Raw genomic sequence first — 13954 nt, forward strand, 5'->3', positions numbered from 1 at the left:
AAATGTTACGATGTTTATGGCTTATATGGATATGTAGCTTTTGCTGTGCCATATCTGGTTGGTAAAGGAGATTTAATGACCATTAGAATAAATAATCATCATTTCATCAATTTCATTTTTTGTAAAGACATTTATAGACTCAGTACTTTCAGGCATTTCCAATTATGGCTGGGTATCATCAAAAATTTAGAAAATATACCAGTGCCACCAATACCAATGCAACTTTACTACTTCATTTGATACCCATAGAGTGAATGGAAGCACTCGGTTGCTTAAAATGCCACCTGGTGTGTAGTGGCATTTTAGTGTAGTGCCGAACACTTTTGTAACATCTGGGCACGCATGACTGCCAACTCACTGTGCTCAACTTCACCACACCACAGACTCTATGGGTTGTAGCTGCTGCAAAAGTGGGAGTTCCATAGCTGTGGGGCTCTAATGTAAAAACACCCGGTTTTCTTGTGTAAGGAGGCGGGCTGTGGGAACAGTTAGGAGGGTTCTACCTGAGGAGCGCAGGCAGCTGTTAGGCTCATAGGGTGTGAGTAAATCTATAATGTATATTGGAGCAACACCATGTAGGGCTTTAAAAGTTTAAAATCAATTCTAAACCTAGCAGGTAGCCAGTGTAGCATTGCAGGGGTGGGAATGATGTGGTCGTGTCTCTTGGAAGGTCTGGCAGCTGAGTTTTAAACAAGCTGGAGACGGGAAGTGGCCTTTTGGCTGAGCCCGGAACAAAGGGAATTACAGTAATCCAATCTTGACAAGATGAAAGCATGGATGACTTTTTGAAGGTCCGCTTGGGATAAAAAATGTCATACTTTTGCAATGTTTCTAATGTTGCATTAAATCGAATGAAGTTTGCAGTGATAGGCTGCAAGCAAAACTATACAAATAATTATATTTTTCCTAGAAATGCAGATATCGTTTAACTGGAGAAGTTTTGATTCTACCTGGCTTTAGTTAATTTCGGTCAAAACCTTAAAGGTATTGAGTACAGATAACAAGCTATATTTCAAGTGCAGCCTTACTGTACATGTACTAAAGCTTTTCCCAAGAAATAGACTTAATATTAAGAGAAGCAATTCATGGAGCTGTTCCAGCGACTTTGAGTGGGAGAGTGAATTTCTGGGAATGGTAAAAGAGGTTAGCTGCAGTTAACAAGAATAAACTGCAATGCTGAAATAAAGACAATGTAATTATTTTCTCAAAAAGCACAGGCCATCTATCATTTTATGAATCCAAAAAAATATTTTAATTCAATTTCAATTCCCAGTTTCGCTTCTCTTATTAAAAAACAATGGTCAGCACCAATAATAATTTTTTTTTTATCATTTCCACTGTGTACACTGATAAATTAATCTGTGTTGCAGGATGATGAATCACTTTTTTTTTTATATGTTATCTTTTTCTGGTCCTCAGTTTAGGTACAAAACCAGAGTTTATAAACAGACGAACCTGGATGAAAAGGCGCTCTCCAAACTCAGCACAAAGGTATTTCTTCTCGTGTCTATTGGATATTTCTGGTGCACAGTATTCATTTCCACTCAGACATCCTCTTTCTTCCTCTTCATCCCTCTCAGGCCAGTCTGAAGAAGTTCCTGGATTACGTTCAGACTGGAGCAATAGAGAAAATGGCTAAAGTCCTTGATAAAGGTCTCGATCCAAATTTTCACGACCCTGAGAGTGGAGGTGAGTGGATATTTTTGACTAGATTAATTTTTTGCTTTCAAATAATTGATTTTACAAGTGGTATTTGGTGATGATATGAAGTTCTGTAACAGTATTTGAGGGTGGATTTTCACTAACTGCTATCCTTGCTGACCTCTGCCCCTCCCCCCTGTGGGATCAGAGTCCCCGCTCTCTGTGGCTATGCAGTCGGGCCTGTCAGTGGAGGGAATCAGGTTGCTGGTTCAGGGCGGCGCTCATCTGGACTTTAGAAGCAGAGATGGCTTCACGCCGGTGCACAAAGCTGTTAGGGCTCACAATCATGCTGGGCTGATGGTAAGGACTTTGAAGTCGCATACATATTGCAAACATGTAGGAAAGGCAAAGTGGACAAAACAGAAAAACTATTCTAAGATTTTATAGGGTTCAGGGAAAGTCACATAAACATCTTATATAAAAAGTCTCTAATGCTGAATTGAATAAAGTGCAAATGCTGAATTAAATGTGGGTGGATGAAGGATGATGAGAAGCATTTGACAGCTCCTTAAATGTTGTTGGCGTAAAACTTTTGGTTAGTTTAATGTTGTCGCTGCTGTTCCTTTACTTTAAATAATACACTTGGAATTGGAAACAAAGGATTTTGCCTTCTTGCAGCTCTGGCAGCCGCTTCATGTTGATTTCAAAGACTACATGTCAAAGCCACTTTAAGCAGGTGACAGCTGCTTAACATCACTCTGTGTTGAAGTGTTTCTGCCAGGAAATACATTATTTTGTCTACCCATAATGCAGCTTTAACATGTATTACATCTGGTAGTATGAGATCAGATGTTAAAGGTGCTGTGCCCAAGATAGAAGAAGAAGATGTAGTGGAGTAATGACGTCCTGAGCAGAGAATGAAGTCACGCTCCCTCTGTGTGGGTTGTAACCCAAGCGTCTCAATCTGATGCCGTGGTAGATTGTCCTGCGATGTGCGTCTGTTGGTGCATGTGAGCCCCTGTATGTGTATCCCACAGGCTAGTTAATCACCACTCCCCGCACAGCGTTCATACGGTGGTTACGGTCGATATGGGAACGGTGTTGTCACGGAGGCGGTTTCCTCCAAGGTTAACACCATTGGCTCTGTCACAGTGTTAGCCATTATTAGTGCTGTTTATTGAGTTAGCGCTGTTAGCTGCTAGGCGCCTGCTCAGCCACCTCCATGTTGAGAGCTGAGTGCAGACAATCCCACCCCAGCCCTCTGAGTCAAAGATATGCTCCGGGTGTCGTTTAAAGCTCCTTTAAATAATCAAACTTCAAATGTACTGTATATATTTTATTTATTTAGACATTAAGATCCTGCCATATAACCTTCTTTCTTTCTTTCTTTCTTTCTTTCTTTCTTTCTTTCTTTCTTTCTTTCTTTCTTTTCTTTCTGTCTCAGCTTGTCTGTTCCTCTTTGCAGACAGAACATGCACATCCACACACATTAGAATAGTAATACTATTCTTTTGTCTCCTTGCCAGGCTCTCTTGTCCCTTGGAGCGTCTCCAAACTACAAAGACCGCTGTGGCCTGACCCCGCTGTACCACACTGTACTGACAGGGGGCGACACCTCCTGCTGTGAGACCTTGCTGTACTACAGGGCGAGGCTGGGGACGAGGGACGAGAACGGCTGGGACGAGACCCATCAGGTACCAGTGGACAGTTCAGTATTTCAGATTTATAATAAACTCACTGAATACAAATCTATCTACTATCTATCCATTGATTCCCATGTGGTTTCATTATTTCTCTCATGTTTTCATGTTAAGCATCTCTGGTCTTTGTCTTTTCTCATGTAAACTTCAGCAATGCACCAACACGTCCCTGTCTAATGTCTCTGTTTGATGTCATGTGCCATCGCCCTCAGTCTCTCTCAGCGTTTTCTCACACCCCTCTCTTCTCCGCCTTCCTCACTCGTCTCTACATTCTCTCTCTCTCTTTCCTCCCCTCCTTCTCTCTTTCCATAGCACAGGGATGAAGAGGAGTTTGGAATGGAAGAAATACATAAGGTACCCTTCATCCTGCCATCTCATCATCCCCACCAGCCTTTCAGAAGCAAAGGCACTGACAATCGTCATATGTTCAAAAATGTAGATAAACCAAAGAAGGTGACCACATAGTTTTCTTACACTGGATCAAATCTGGGTCATCTCCTCAGTCCACTTCAGAAAGAGCACTGGATGCTATCTCTTTCTCCCTGTAGATACGGGTGCATTGCCCACATTATGTCTCTGTGACATTCTGGTAAATTTGCGTTTGTGCTGCGAGCCGGTTGTCATGGTATTTTATTTTGGTTTTGCCGTGCTCTGTGTTTTCTTTCTTTACTTTGTACGTATCTTGTGATATTTTAGTCCCTGCAGAAAAAAAACATGAGGGAACCTCACAGGCTGCTGAAGGCTCATTTCTGTTGTTTTAATGATTTTTGTTTCCTTTCTTTTCCACCGTGGTGCAATGTAATTGGCTCTGACCTGTTTTTCTGTAAGAGTAATTACAGATCTAAATGAAGATGTGAGACATATATCTCCCTTTCTCTTTGTATCTCTTTTGCAATATCTTTCATCTTCTACCCTTTTATGCCTAATGCTATTCTACTGAAAAAGTCCCATATGAAATTCACTTTAACTCATCCCTTCCTATACTTTATAATACTGACAATTTGTGGATATTTCTATCACACTCTTGACATCGAAAGGCTTGCCAGAATGGCTTCGCCCAGCACTTGGAGCATCTGCTGTTTTATGGGGCAGACACCTCTTCTCAAAATGCCTCAGGGAACACTGCACTTCACATTTCTGCTCTGTACAACAAGGCAAGTATGGAAACAGATCCCCATATATGAAACTATTATTACTGTAATTAGTACTGCTGTTTTTTCTAGAGGTGTTAACCCATCACTCTTGCTCTCTTAATGATCAGGAAAGCTGCATCCGCGTTCTTCTGTACAGGGGAGCAAATAAGGAGGCAAAAAACAAGCATGGTCAGACCCCTTTTCAGGTACATGGTTTAACTATGAATTAAAGGTCCAGTGTGTAGAATTTAGGAGGATATATTGGCAGAAATGGAATAAAAAATGATAAGTATGTTGGTTTTTTTTTTGGTATATAATCACATGAAAATAAGAATTGCAGTGTTTTCGTTACCTTACAATGAGCCATTTATATCTACATAGGGGGCAGGTCCTTGTCCTCAAAGTCTGCCATATTGCACCACCATGTTTCTACGGTAGCCCAGAATGCACTAATCAAACACTAGCCTTAGATAGAAACATTTGTGTTTTCGCATTTTTGCGTCGCCCACCATAGTTAGCAGCCCCTCCATGATGAATAGTGTTGGGAAAAAACACTGATTTTGTAACGTGAAACTGCTTTAGTCAGTGTTTTTACTGGCTTAAATCACCTGGTCCATTAATTTTGGTGAGGAAGAGACCTCTGCGAATAATTCAGCTCCCAGTAAAAACCTCCTGAACAATGAAAACTAAAGGACTAAAGGAGTCCCAATGGGAGAAGTTTTAGCTGGTTGCAATCTGCAGTCTTCATCACTAGATTCCACTGAATCCTACACACTGTTCCTGAAAAACTTGCACTTTCATCCTGTTTTCAAAGTGAAATTACCTTTGCAGAGTATCTTTGACAAACAGTTTTGTCACAACTAAGAGAGAAAATGGAGACAACACAATAAATCAAGAAATATCAATAATTACAACAGCTAGAGCAATTACGTCTCATTTTGCTTTCTGTGTTTGCAGCTCGCTATAATGTCTGGTCACTTTGAACTCGGGGAAATCATCAAAAACCACAAAGATGCTGACGTAGGTAAGCTTTCAAGCCAAACTGTCTCTTTTGAGGAGGAAGTGTTGCAATCAGTTCCCAACAGTTGCTTTTCTGGGTTCTTTCCTGAATCTATCATGTGTTTGCCCTTACAATTTCCCGTCTTTTCCCCTAACAATCTACCTAATTTCTCCTTCCATTTCACCCTGTCACATCAAACCCCACTGCCCTTTCTCACTTTTTTACCCCTTCTTACTCGTCACCCCTCACCCTGTAAACCTCACAACGCCCCATCTTCAGTGCCCTTTTTGGAATCGCCAAAGTATGTACCCAAGCGAAAAGAGAGCGCCCACACTCTGCCTCTCCCTCATTCCCACCCCCTACTGCGCGCTAACAGCGATAACTCCATGACCCAGTCTGACCCTTTGGCCCTGCCCAACAAGGCTGCAACTAATCCCAACCCGGGACAGGTACTGAGGACCATTAGGTGGCTGCTCGTCTGCTGATCTTTGTGATGTTAAATATGCTTTGGTGATGTTGCATTGCTTTGACAATCTTTCATTTACAGTAAGTTACAGGATCAGCTTTGATGCTCTGTCTGTATGGGACTTGATGTGTTTCTGCAGGGCCAGCGCAGGGCCTCCATCGGCATGAGAAGCTCGAGCAGCCCCAGAACTCGTGCTCGCTCCCCGTCCAGAGGGAGAGGAGGCCAAAGTGACACAGAGGAGAGGCACCGGCCAACAAGAGGCAGACAGGGGTAAGGACTGTGGAGGGACAATATGCATGAAGTAAGGCTTACTCTGACCAGGTCCTTTAAGGCCATCGACTGACAGCGGTCACTAAATCTCAAGTTACCATCAGCTGTACGCAGGAAAATTACTGTTTGTGTCCAAGTTGCATACTGTGTCCTATTTTTAACTACAAGAATGCCATATATTTTAAGTGCAGTATGGATGGACACTGTTGTCCTGCAAGGCAACATAAATGGAGGGGCATGTCACAGCCTGACAAAAGTTATATAAATATCAGACGGTGGTGCAGTCGCTCATAAGACAACTTAAATATAAATACTTTACAAGAGTCTGCAGTCATGTTCCAGTCATGTTCAATGGTCATGTTACCATGTTCACCATTTCAGTTTAGCGATTTAGCATGCTAACATTTGCTAATTAGCACTAAACACAAAGTACAGCTGAGACTGGTTGGAAGGAAATTAATTTTGCAGGTATTTGGTACTACTACTCTTACTACTAGTACTTATAATAATAATAATAATAATAATAATAATAATAATAATAATAACAATAAACTTTTTATGTATGGCACCTTAGATACAATAAATGCAGCTCAAAGTGCTTTACGAGAAGGAAATTGCATGCACCAAGTGTTCACATGAAAGTACACATTGAACATCGAACATGACAGAGATAGAATGCCAAAACTAATGTAAAATTCATTCATAATTAAATTTATTCACTCTCCGCTTACCCTATTTAGGGTCGCAGGCGGGCCACAGCCCATCCTAGCTGATGTGGGTGAAAGGCGGGGCACACCCTGCACAGGTCATCAGACTATCACAGGGTTGACACATAGAAACAGACAAGTGGTCACACACACATTCACACCTATGGTCTATTTAGAGCCACCATTTAACCTGACCTGCATGTCTTTAGACTGTGAGAGGAAGCCAGAGTTACAGAAGGGCCTTGGCTGGCCCACAGATTCAAACCCAGAACCTTCTTGCTGTGAGGCCGCCCTAATGAAAAACAAGATGGAAAATAAACCTACTCAAATAATTGTAAAAAAAATAAGATAAAAAATAGGATGAAAACAAAATAAATGTGATGTGTAACATAAGATGCAAAATAAAACCCAATGTATATCAATAATAATACAAATAAGTAAAAAAAAAAAAAAAATAGAATGCATAAAATTATATTGCAACATATTAAAAGAAGTTCAGCAGTGCATAAGTACGAAACAAAGTGCATTAAAGGGTTTCACGCCTGTATCAGGAAAGTCATAGCTCGAATGAAGAGATTCGTTTTTAGCTTTCTATTGAGAATATTTGGAGAGCTGGCTTCCCTGATATCTGTAGATAGAGTGTTCCATAGCTTTGGGGAGTAATTAACAAAGTCTGCATCCTTAATTTTTTTTTAGCTGTTGCAGGGAACCTCCAATAAACCAGCAGCAGATGATTTCAGTTTTCCTAAAGGCAAATTGTTAACTAGGGAGTTAGCAATGTAGCTTGGTCTTAGCCCATTAAAGGCTTTGTATATAAGGAGGAAGACATTAACATCAGAATGTTACAGGAGGCCAGTGCAGAGCAGCTAAAACTGGACTGATGTGCTCTCTCCTCTTGGTTTGGGTTAATAGCTAAGCTGCATAAAGCAAAGTATTGGACAAATTGGGAATGAAATTTTAAGATGATGATGGCGCTAGATGCTTTAGATCACAAAATCTCATTAGGACTCATCTCCTATGAAATATGGATGTCTAAAATGTTGGCTAAAAATAAATTGAAAAATCCTTGGTTATACAAAATGTGTCGCACTTGCTGTTTGTGACGTTTAAATTTTAAAGTTAGGGAAAATATCCTGAAGTCACAGCTTGACCTTCACCTCTACATGCTTTACATTATTTCCTATTAGTACATTGCTCATTACACTAATTCCTTGTGTATGAAATTACATTAATTTGTTGTATATATACTATTATCACTGTTACATATCCGACATACAATTTGAACTGAATACTAGACGCTGTTTGTAAATACAAGATTGCAGCATGATTTCTTACTGCTAGTATGACTGATTAGTATGACTCAACTGCTGACTGTCTCTGGTGTAGCCTGACAGGCTGTATGTCGTCTCACTTTGTCTCACTTGTTTTTCCACAGTGTGCGACACCGTCTTATCCCTTGGTTATCTCTCTCTCTCTTTCGCCCTCTGTAGTGCAACCTCAGCGGGCAGTGGGGGAGGTCAGATGAAACGTATGTACAGTGCAGTGCCAGGGCGGGTGTACGTGGCCACTCGTGCACACTCTGCCAGCGGAGATAGGGAGCTCTCACTTAACAAAGGGGACAGAGTTAAAGGTGAGATTTTTGAGAATATGAGAAAAGTTTGCCCTTGACGTCATTTTAATCACATTGTTGTTTGTCAGGTAAATGTTCTCAACTGCAGAACATTTTGTGTAACGTTGTAATAAAGTCTGATACAGTGGGTTATATTATTTCTGTATCTAAAACATCAATAGCAAGGAAGAGGTGTTCATGAGGGAAGAGATGGTAAACAAGAGAAATTAGAAGCACCATCAGACACATCCAGTCATCAAAAAGCAATATATGTTCCTCGCCATCCTCAGAGGACTGTACGATGTTATGATAAAAAAGGTAGCTTAAGGTAAACAAGGAAGGTCGAAGGAAAGACAGATAGCAAGTAAGAGTTTGTGACAATGGATTTACTACCTTAATGATCATAGATGCATTATGCTCTCTATTTATCTGTCTATCCAATGGCGTGAGGTAGTTACAACAAGCCCCAGTGCATGCTAGTTACAACATATGAGGCACACACACACACACATGGTGTGTTACATAGGCTATTGTATTGGGAGTGTAAGGTTGTCAAGGAGAAAGCAATCAGAACCTAACACATCTAATACAATAGCTTAACTAAAGTTATTTACTGTTATATCTAGCTTGCTAGCTACGTTATGTGCTGCATGGTTGTCGACCATAGACTATAAGAATAATGGACATTGCCGCCATGATTAGGGGTTGGAACTGTGAAGGAGTGAGAAGTGGATCTTACTGAGGACACTATCCCCAAACAGCCTGTCAATCAAGCAGCCACGCCCATAATTATGAATAAATGTAAGTCATAATAGTATTTAAAGGGATGAGTTATATAAAAATTCACCCCCGTACAGTTGTCATGAACAGGGAAATTAGCTATAGAGACAGAGAGTGTTTTTTGTACCACGCTGGCAACGTGTTAATTTCTACTGCAAATTTGGCCGTTTTAACATGGGAGTCTATGGGGATTGATTTGCTCTTGTAGCCAGCCTCAAGTGGCCATTCAAGGAACTGCAGTTTTTGGCACCTCTGCATTGGCTTTACTTTTCAGCCCCACAAGTTGCTGCTTGTTGTTGACACACCACTGAGGGCAGTGTCAATGCTGGTGCCAGCCAAATTGCTGCATTGCTGCCAGGAGAGGGGTTGTCCTTGAAAGTAATACGAAAGTAATATAATTTAGGGAGCTTTGTGACCTTCTTCTTCCATTCTTTTCTCTCTTTTGTTTTCTGACTGCTGCTTTTAGTTTTGAAAGGTATACCTGCTTGCTTAGCTTGCAGATTTGCTCAGTTTGTCAGTTCTGACAAATTTTGTGTCTAAACTAGCTACTGTATCTCATCACATGATCAAATAGAGATTAACATTGGAACATCAGCATACTGTACATATTACCCAGCACTCATAATTGCATGACAAAAATACCAAATTCATGTAATTACATTTTTTAATAATAGTTGTTATAGTTAATGTAGAATAAATATGTCATTTTGTTATATATTGCTAATGACAATTATACCCACTCACAAGGGCCCGTTCTCCATCAAACACATTGTTCAAGGGCCTGCTCTTTCTACGGGCCCTCCACCCTGCGGGGCCTGATAAAACTGCACTGCCCACACTGTCTGTATTTACGCCCCTGTGTCATTCTGTCTGTCTCAGTGTTAAGTGTAGGAGAGGGGGGATACTGGGAGGGAACAGCGAAAGGTCGCACTGGCTGGTTTCCTTCAGACTGCGTGGAAGAGGTGGCGGCTCTCAGCAAAGACAATCGACCAGGTGAGACAAAACTAGTTAGAACTTTACCCCACTATTGTACGAATGTGTAGCCTTTTGGGTTTTTTCTTGCTTTTCAAACAGTCATGTATAAATTGAAAGTAATTTGTTATTGATAGTTTTCAGATAACTTTCATAAAGTTAACAAACACATAACAATGATAAGAAATAGCACATAGATTGTAGAGAGGGCGTGCTGGAAAAAAAAAATGGGTTACACACTCCCTCAGGCTGGAATGATCCTTTAAGTCCCTGTAACACCCAGCACATGTCGCACTCATGTTTACCAGCAGGCCCTTGTGCGGCAGACAGTCACACGTGTAAAGCGCATTCACTTTTCTCCTCTTTTCACAGCTGCACTGTTCACGCAGCAGGCAGGCCATATGCCACGTAGAAGACGCAAAAACCAGGGTGTAAATTTATTTGATTCATTTGTGTGCTTCGCTAAAGACACAACACTTCTACAGAAAGACAAGAGAAGGTGTCATGACGGAAGATGAGAGTTTAAATCAAGCATATGTCTTGCCTGCATGTGTCTTACAGAGACGCGCAGTGAGAAAGCCAAGAGGAAGCTCTTCCGTAACGTCACTGTCGGAGCCTACGATGGCACCGACGGCCCAAGGTAAGAAAAGTCGCTATAACCCTCACACCCTGCTATCAGTCGATAAGTAAATTGCTAGAAAATTGTCAATATGAGGGTGATTGTCCGCCCTGTAATATTTTGAGCTGTCCTTGGAAAGGCCGCAGCCCCCTGTGACCCTGAACAGGAAACCAGTTTAGAAAATAGATAGACTCATTATAAACGTGATTGGCTGCAGCCTCTGATATAGTTCTAGCTGTGGATTGTCACATGAGTGTGGGCAGCAACTAAGCTGTCTGGTTTATTGCTGTAAGGTAAGGCCGTGAGGCCAGTCAAGGTGATTGAAACAGTTGACACACTCCTGTTTTTCAGGTAACTGGAGGTCCTTTTGTGTGTGTATCTGTGTGTGTATGTGCTCACTTGCCTCACCTACTGTGCTTTCATGTCTTCCTGTGTGCTGTCTGCTTTCTGCTGATCCTGAACAGCGCTCGTTCTCTATTGTTTTGCTGTGCGAACACGTCAGCGCTGAAAGCACAAAGAGCAGCCATGTCATTTTCAGCTCTGCCCCTTTTGGCTCCACCAGACAAATGCACTTGTCTCTTTGATACCTCCATCCACATGCCCCCCTCTCCTACTCTGTTGTTGTTGCTTGTTTACACTGAACACAATAATGTCATAATGAAAGGTTGTGGGGGGGGGGGGTTGCTTTTCCTCCTCCATGGCATCTGTCTAAAGCTGCAGCTCAGCCCTGGGCAGCTGCGGTTGTGTATTATAAAGCTTTGCATGCTTGTTGGAGAGTTAGTGTGGATGTGAATCTGCCTGTGTGTGTCTTTGCGTGTATATACATCATCCTGCTGATGAGTCATGAGGAGGCTGAGACACCAAGCATTGGTTAGATCCCTGGGCTAGTGAGAAAGACTTACCAGTCGCCACCCCGGGGTTTTGCAGCCTCTTACACATTGTAGCTGACATTACCCTTGTGCTGAGCTGCTCTCACTGTCATCCAAAGAAGGCATTCACTTTAGTGCAGCTGTGCTTGTGTTCTTAATGGAAACAGCAGCCACTGGGGTTATATTACCTGTGCTAAGCTGGTTAAGCCTAATTGTTGCAACGTGGTGAAGTGGTGCTCAATTAAGAGCAAGGTGATCCGGAGCATGTTCCCTCACTGCAGCTAGGCATTTGGGAGAATGTCAATTACTATTTCAGAGAGAGATGGAGAGAGGAAGAGTGTTTGTTAGCCTGTGTGGTGATGACAGCTCTGCTTCACAGGAGAGGGGGGAGTGAGAGGAAAGTTTGCAATTGTATGTGTGTGTGTGTGTGAGTGTGAGTGAGTGAATCCAGGGTGAGAATCAGCTGTTAGTATATCTGTGATACACCAGTCAGTGGATGTGCAAATGCAAGCGCTCTCTCACTGTCGCCTTACGTTTATACCCATCCCCCGCATCCCCACCCCGCAAATTCAGCTCTCCATCTCCCCTATTTTGCAACCAAACACTCTTCCTGCCGTGTACCAGCACACACACACACCACACACTCTCTCCCTGTTGAGATAATCGGGGGTATTCTCTCTCCCTCTTCTCTTTTTTACATTGTCTTTCTCTTGTCTTAAGTATGCGGGGTGCAGACCAGCACGCTGTCTCTCTCCTTCTCATTCCTCACCTCTCTCACTCTCTCTCCTCCACTCTCGCGGCTCTCTCTGGCTGAGCTCTCGCTGGAAGACCGGGAGGAGGAGGGAGGAGGGAGGAGGAGGTGGTGGTGGTGGTGGTGGAGAGCGCGCGAGAGAGAGGAGGGGGGGACATGGCAATGGGGGGATGCGGAGAGAGAGATTTCTCTCTCTCCCTCTCTTCTTCGTGGCCGTCACTGGGCCCCAGAAACAGGAGCGTGTGGTTCATTTACAGGTAGCGGCTGTTTCCTCATTCATTGGCTGGCTATGGATGTGAGGAGAGGACAATGGAGAGAGGGGAGAGGTAGATGATGCTATTGAGAGGCCGTGCCTTTTCAAAGACAGACTAATAAGCTATGTATTCTGTGCGTGCGTGTGTGTCTCTGAGTGTGCGTGCGTGTATATGTGCGTGTGTCTCAAATTTGTGTTTTTCCTCTGCTTGTGAATATCTGTGGTACGGAAGTGGCTATTGAATGGAGACTCTGCAGCATGTTTATTTCTGTGTCTTCCTTCCCGTGTGTCTCTGAACGCTGTGTGCGTGTGTGTTAGTGCATGAAAGGGAGCACATATTGATGCATTTCAGTCAGACAGTGTGGGTGTATTTCATTCTCTTTGAGTCATGATTTCTTTAAGCAGATATTTTTCATTCACCAGGACTTCCCATTTATTCCTGTTCCTTTAAAAACGCGATTGTCACATCCCATATTTTTATGTATCCCAGCGTATCATTAAAAATGTGAAGGATTTAGACTGTACAGAAGGATGAAAGTGAATAAGTCAATAAGTGGCAAGAGTGCGGTTTTTCAGTTCCTTTCAAGCTCCTAATTTGAGATACCGGTCTTCTCTGTGCATGTCTGTGTGTGTGTGTGTGTGCATGCGACTGTACGCACTGAATGAAATATATGTGGTTTTCACATATGACTGTATACGTCATAGTGTTTGATTGCTGTGGGAGTATCTCTCCTGTACATATATTAATGTATGTACTGCTCATCCATCTACCACGTCTCCATCCACAGTGTGTCACTAGCATCCGTCAAGTGCTTTACTTGTGGTGTGTGGGTATTGTCCCCACATAGCCAGTCTATCTGCATGTACGTTCAGCAGGTGAATAGTTAAAAAGCTGCCTTTTTCTCAGTAATTGTGGATAGAAGAGAGGATGACTCAGGAGGGTACATAATAACTCTGGTCTCTTGTAGGCTTACAGCTTCATTGCAGCCAGTTCAGAGAGAGTGTGTCCTACTAGCCAACGGGGATTAACCAGGGACTTTGCGCTTTTTATGGCCCTAATTGGCCAGGGATTAGTGGTCAATGTGGTGACAGACAAGTTGAATAGCTTGAAACATATAAAGGAAATCAGGTGTGTGTCTGCAAGGCAGCAACACAACTTAGAACCACCTGGAGGACCAACGCAG

General features: G+C 42.4%; 1 protein-coding gene across 1 annotated transcript in view; it reads left to right on the forward strand.

Moving 5' to 3' along the window:
- Positions 1 to 13954, forward strand: part of LOC125880970 (SH3 and multiple ankyrin repeat domains protein 1-like) — a 54324-nt gene that overhangs the window by 25100 nt on the left and 15270 nt on the right. Inside the window, exons 5-17 of the mRNA XM_049563838.1 lie at positions 1420 to 1491; positions 1581 to 1689; positions 1850 to 2001; positions 3168 to 3335; positions 3654 to 3695; positions 4379 to 4495; positions 4603 to 4680; positions 5432 to 5498; positions 5754 to 5923; positions 6080 to 6210; positions 8408 to 8547; positions 10186 to 10299; positions 10840 to 10918. Of these exons, the coding sequence (XP_049419795.1) occupies positions 1420 to 1491; positions 1581 to 1689; positions 1850 to 2001; positions 3168 to 3335; positions 3654 to 3695; positions 4379 to 4495; positions 4603 to 4680; positions 5432 to 5498; positions 5754 to 5923; positions 6080 to 6210; positions 8408 to 8547; positions 10186 to 10299; positions 10840 to 10918 (1439 nt within the window). The remainder of the gene's footprint in view (positions 1 to 1419; positions 1492 to 1580; positions 1690 to 1849; positions 2002 to 3167; positions 3336 to 3653; positions 3696 to 4378; positions 4496 to 4602; positions 4681 to 5431; positions 5499 to 5753; positions 5924 to 6079; positions 6211 to 8407; positions 8548 to 10185; positions 10300 to 10839; positions 10919 to 13954) is intronic.

This window comes from Epinephelus fuscoguttatus, linkage group LG20, assembly GCF_011397635.1.
Source record: "Epinephelus fuscoguttatus linkage group LG20, E.fuscoguttatus.final_Chr_v1".
Classification (NCBI taxonomy): domain Eukaryota; kingdom Metazoa; phylum Chordata; class Actinopteri; order Perciformes; family Serranidae; genus Epinephelus; species Epinephelus fuscoguttatus.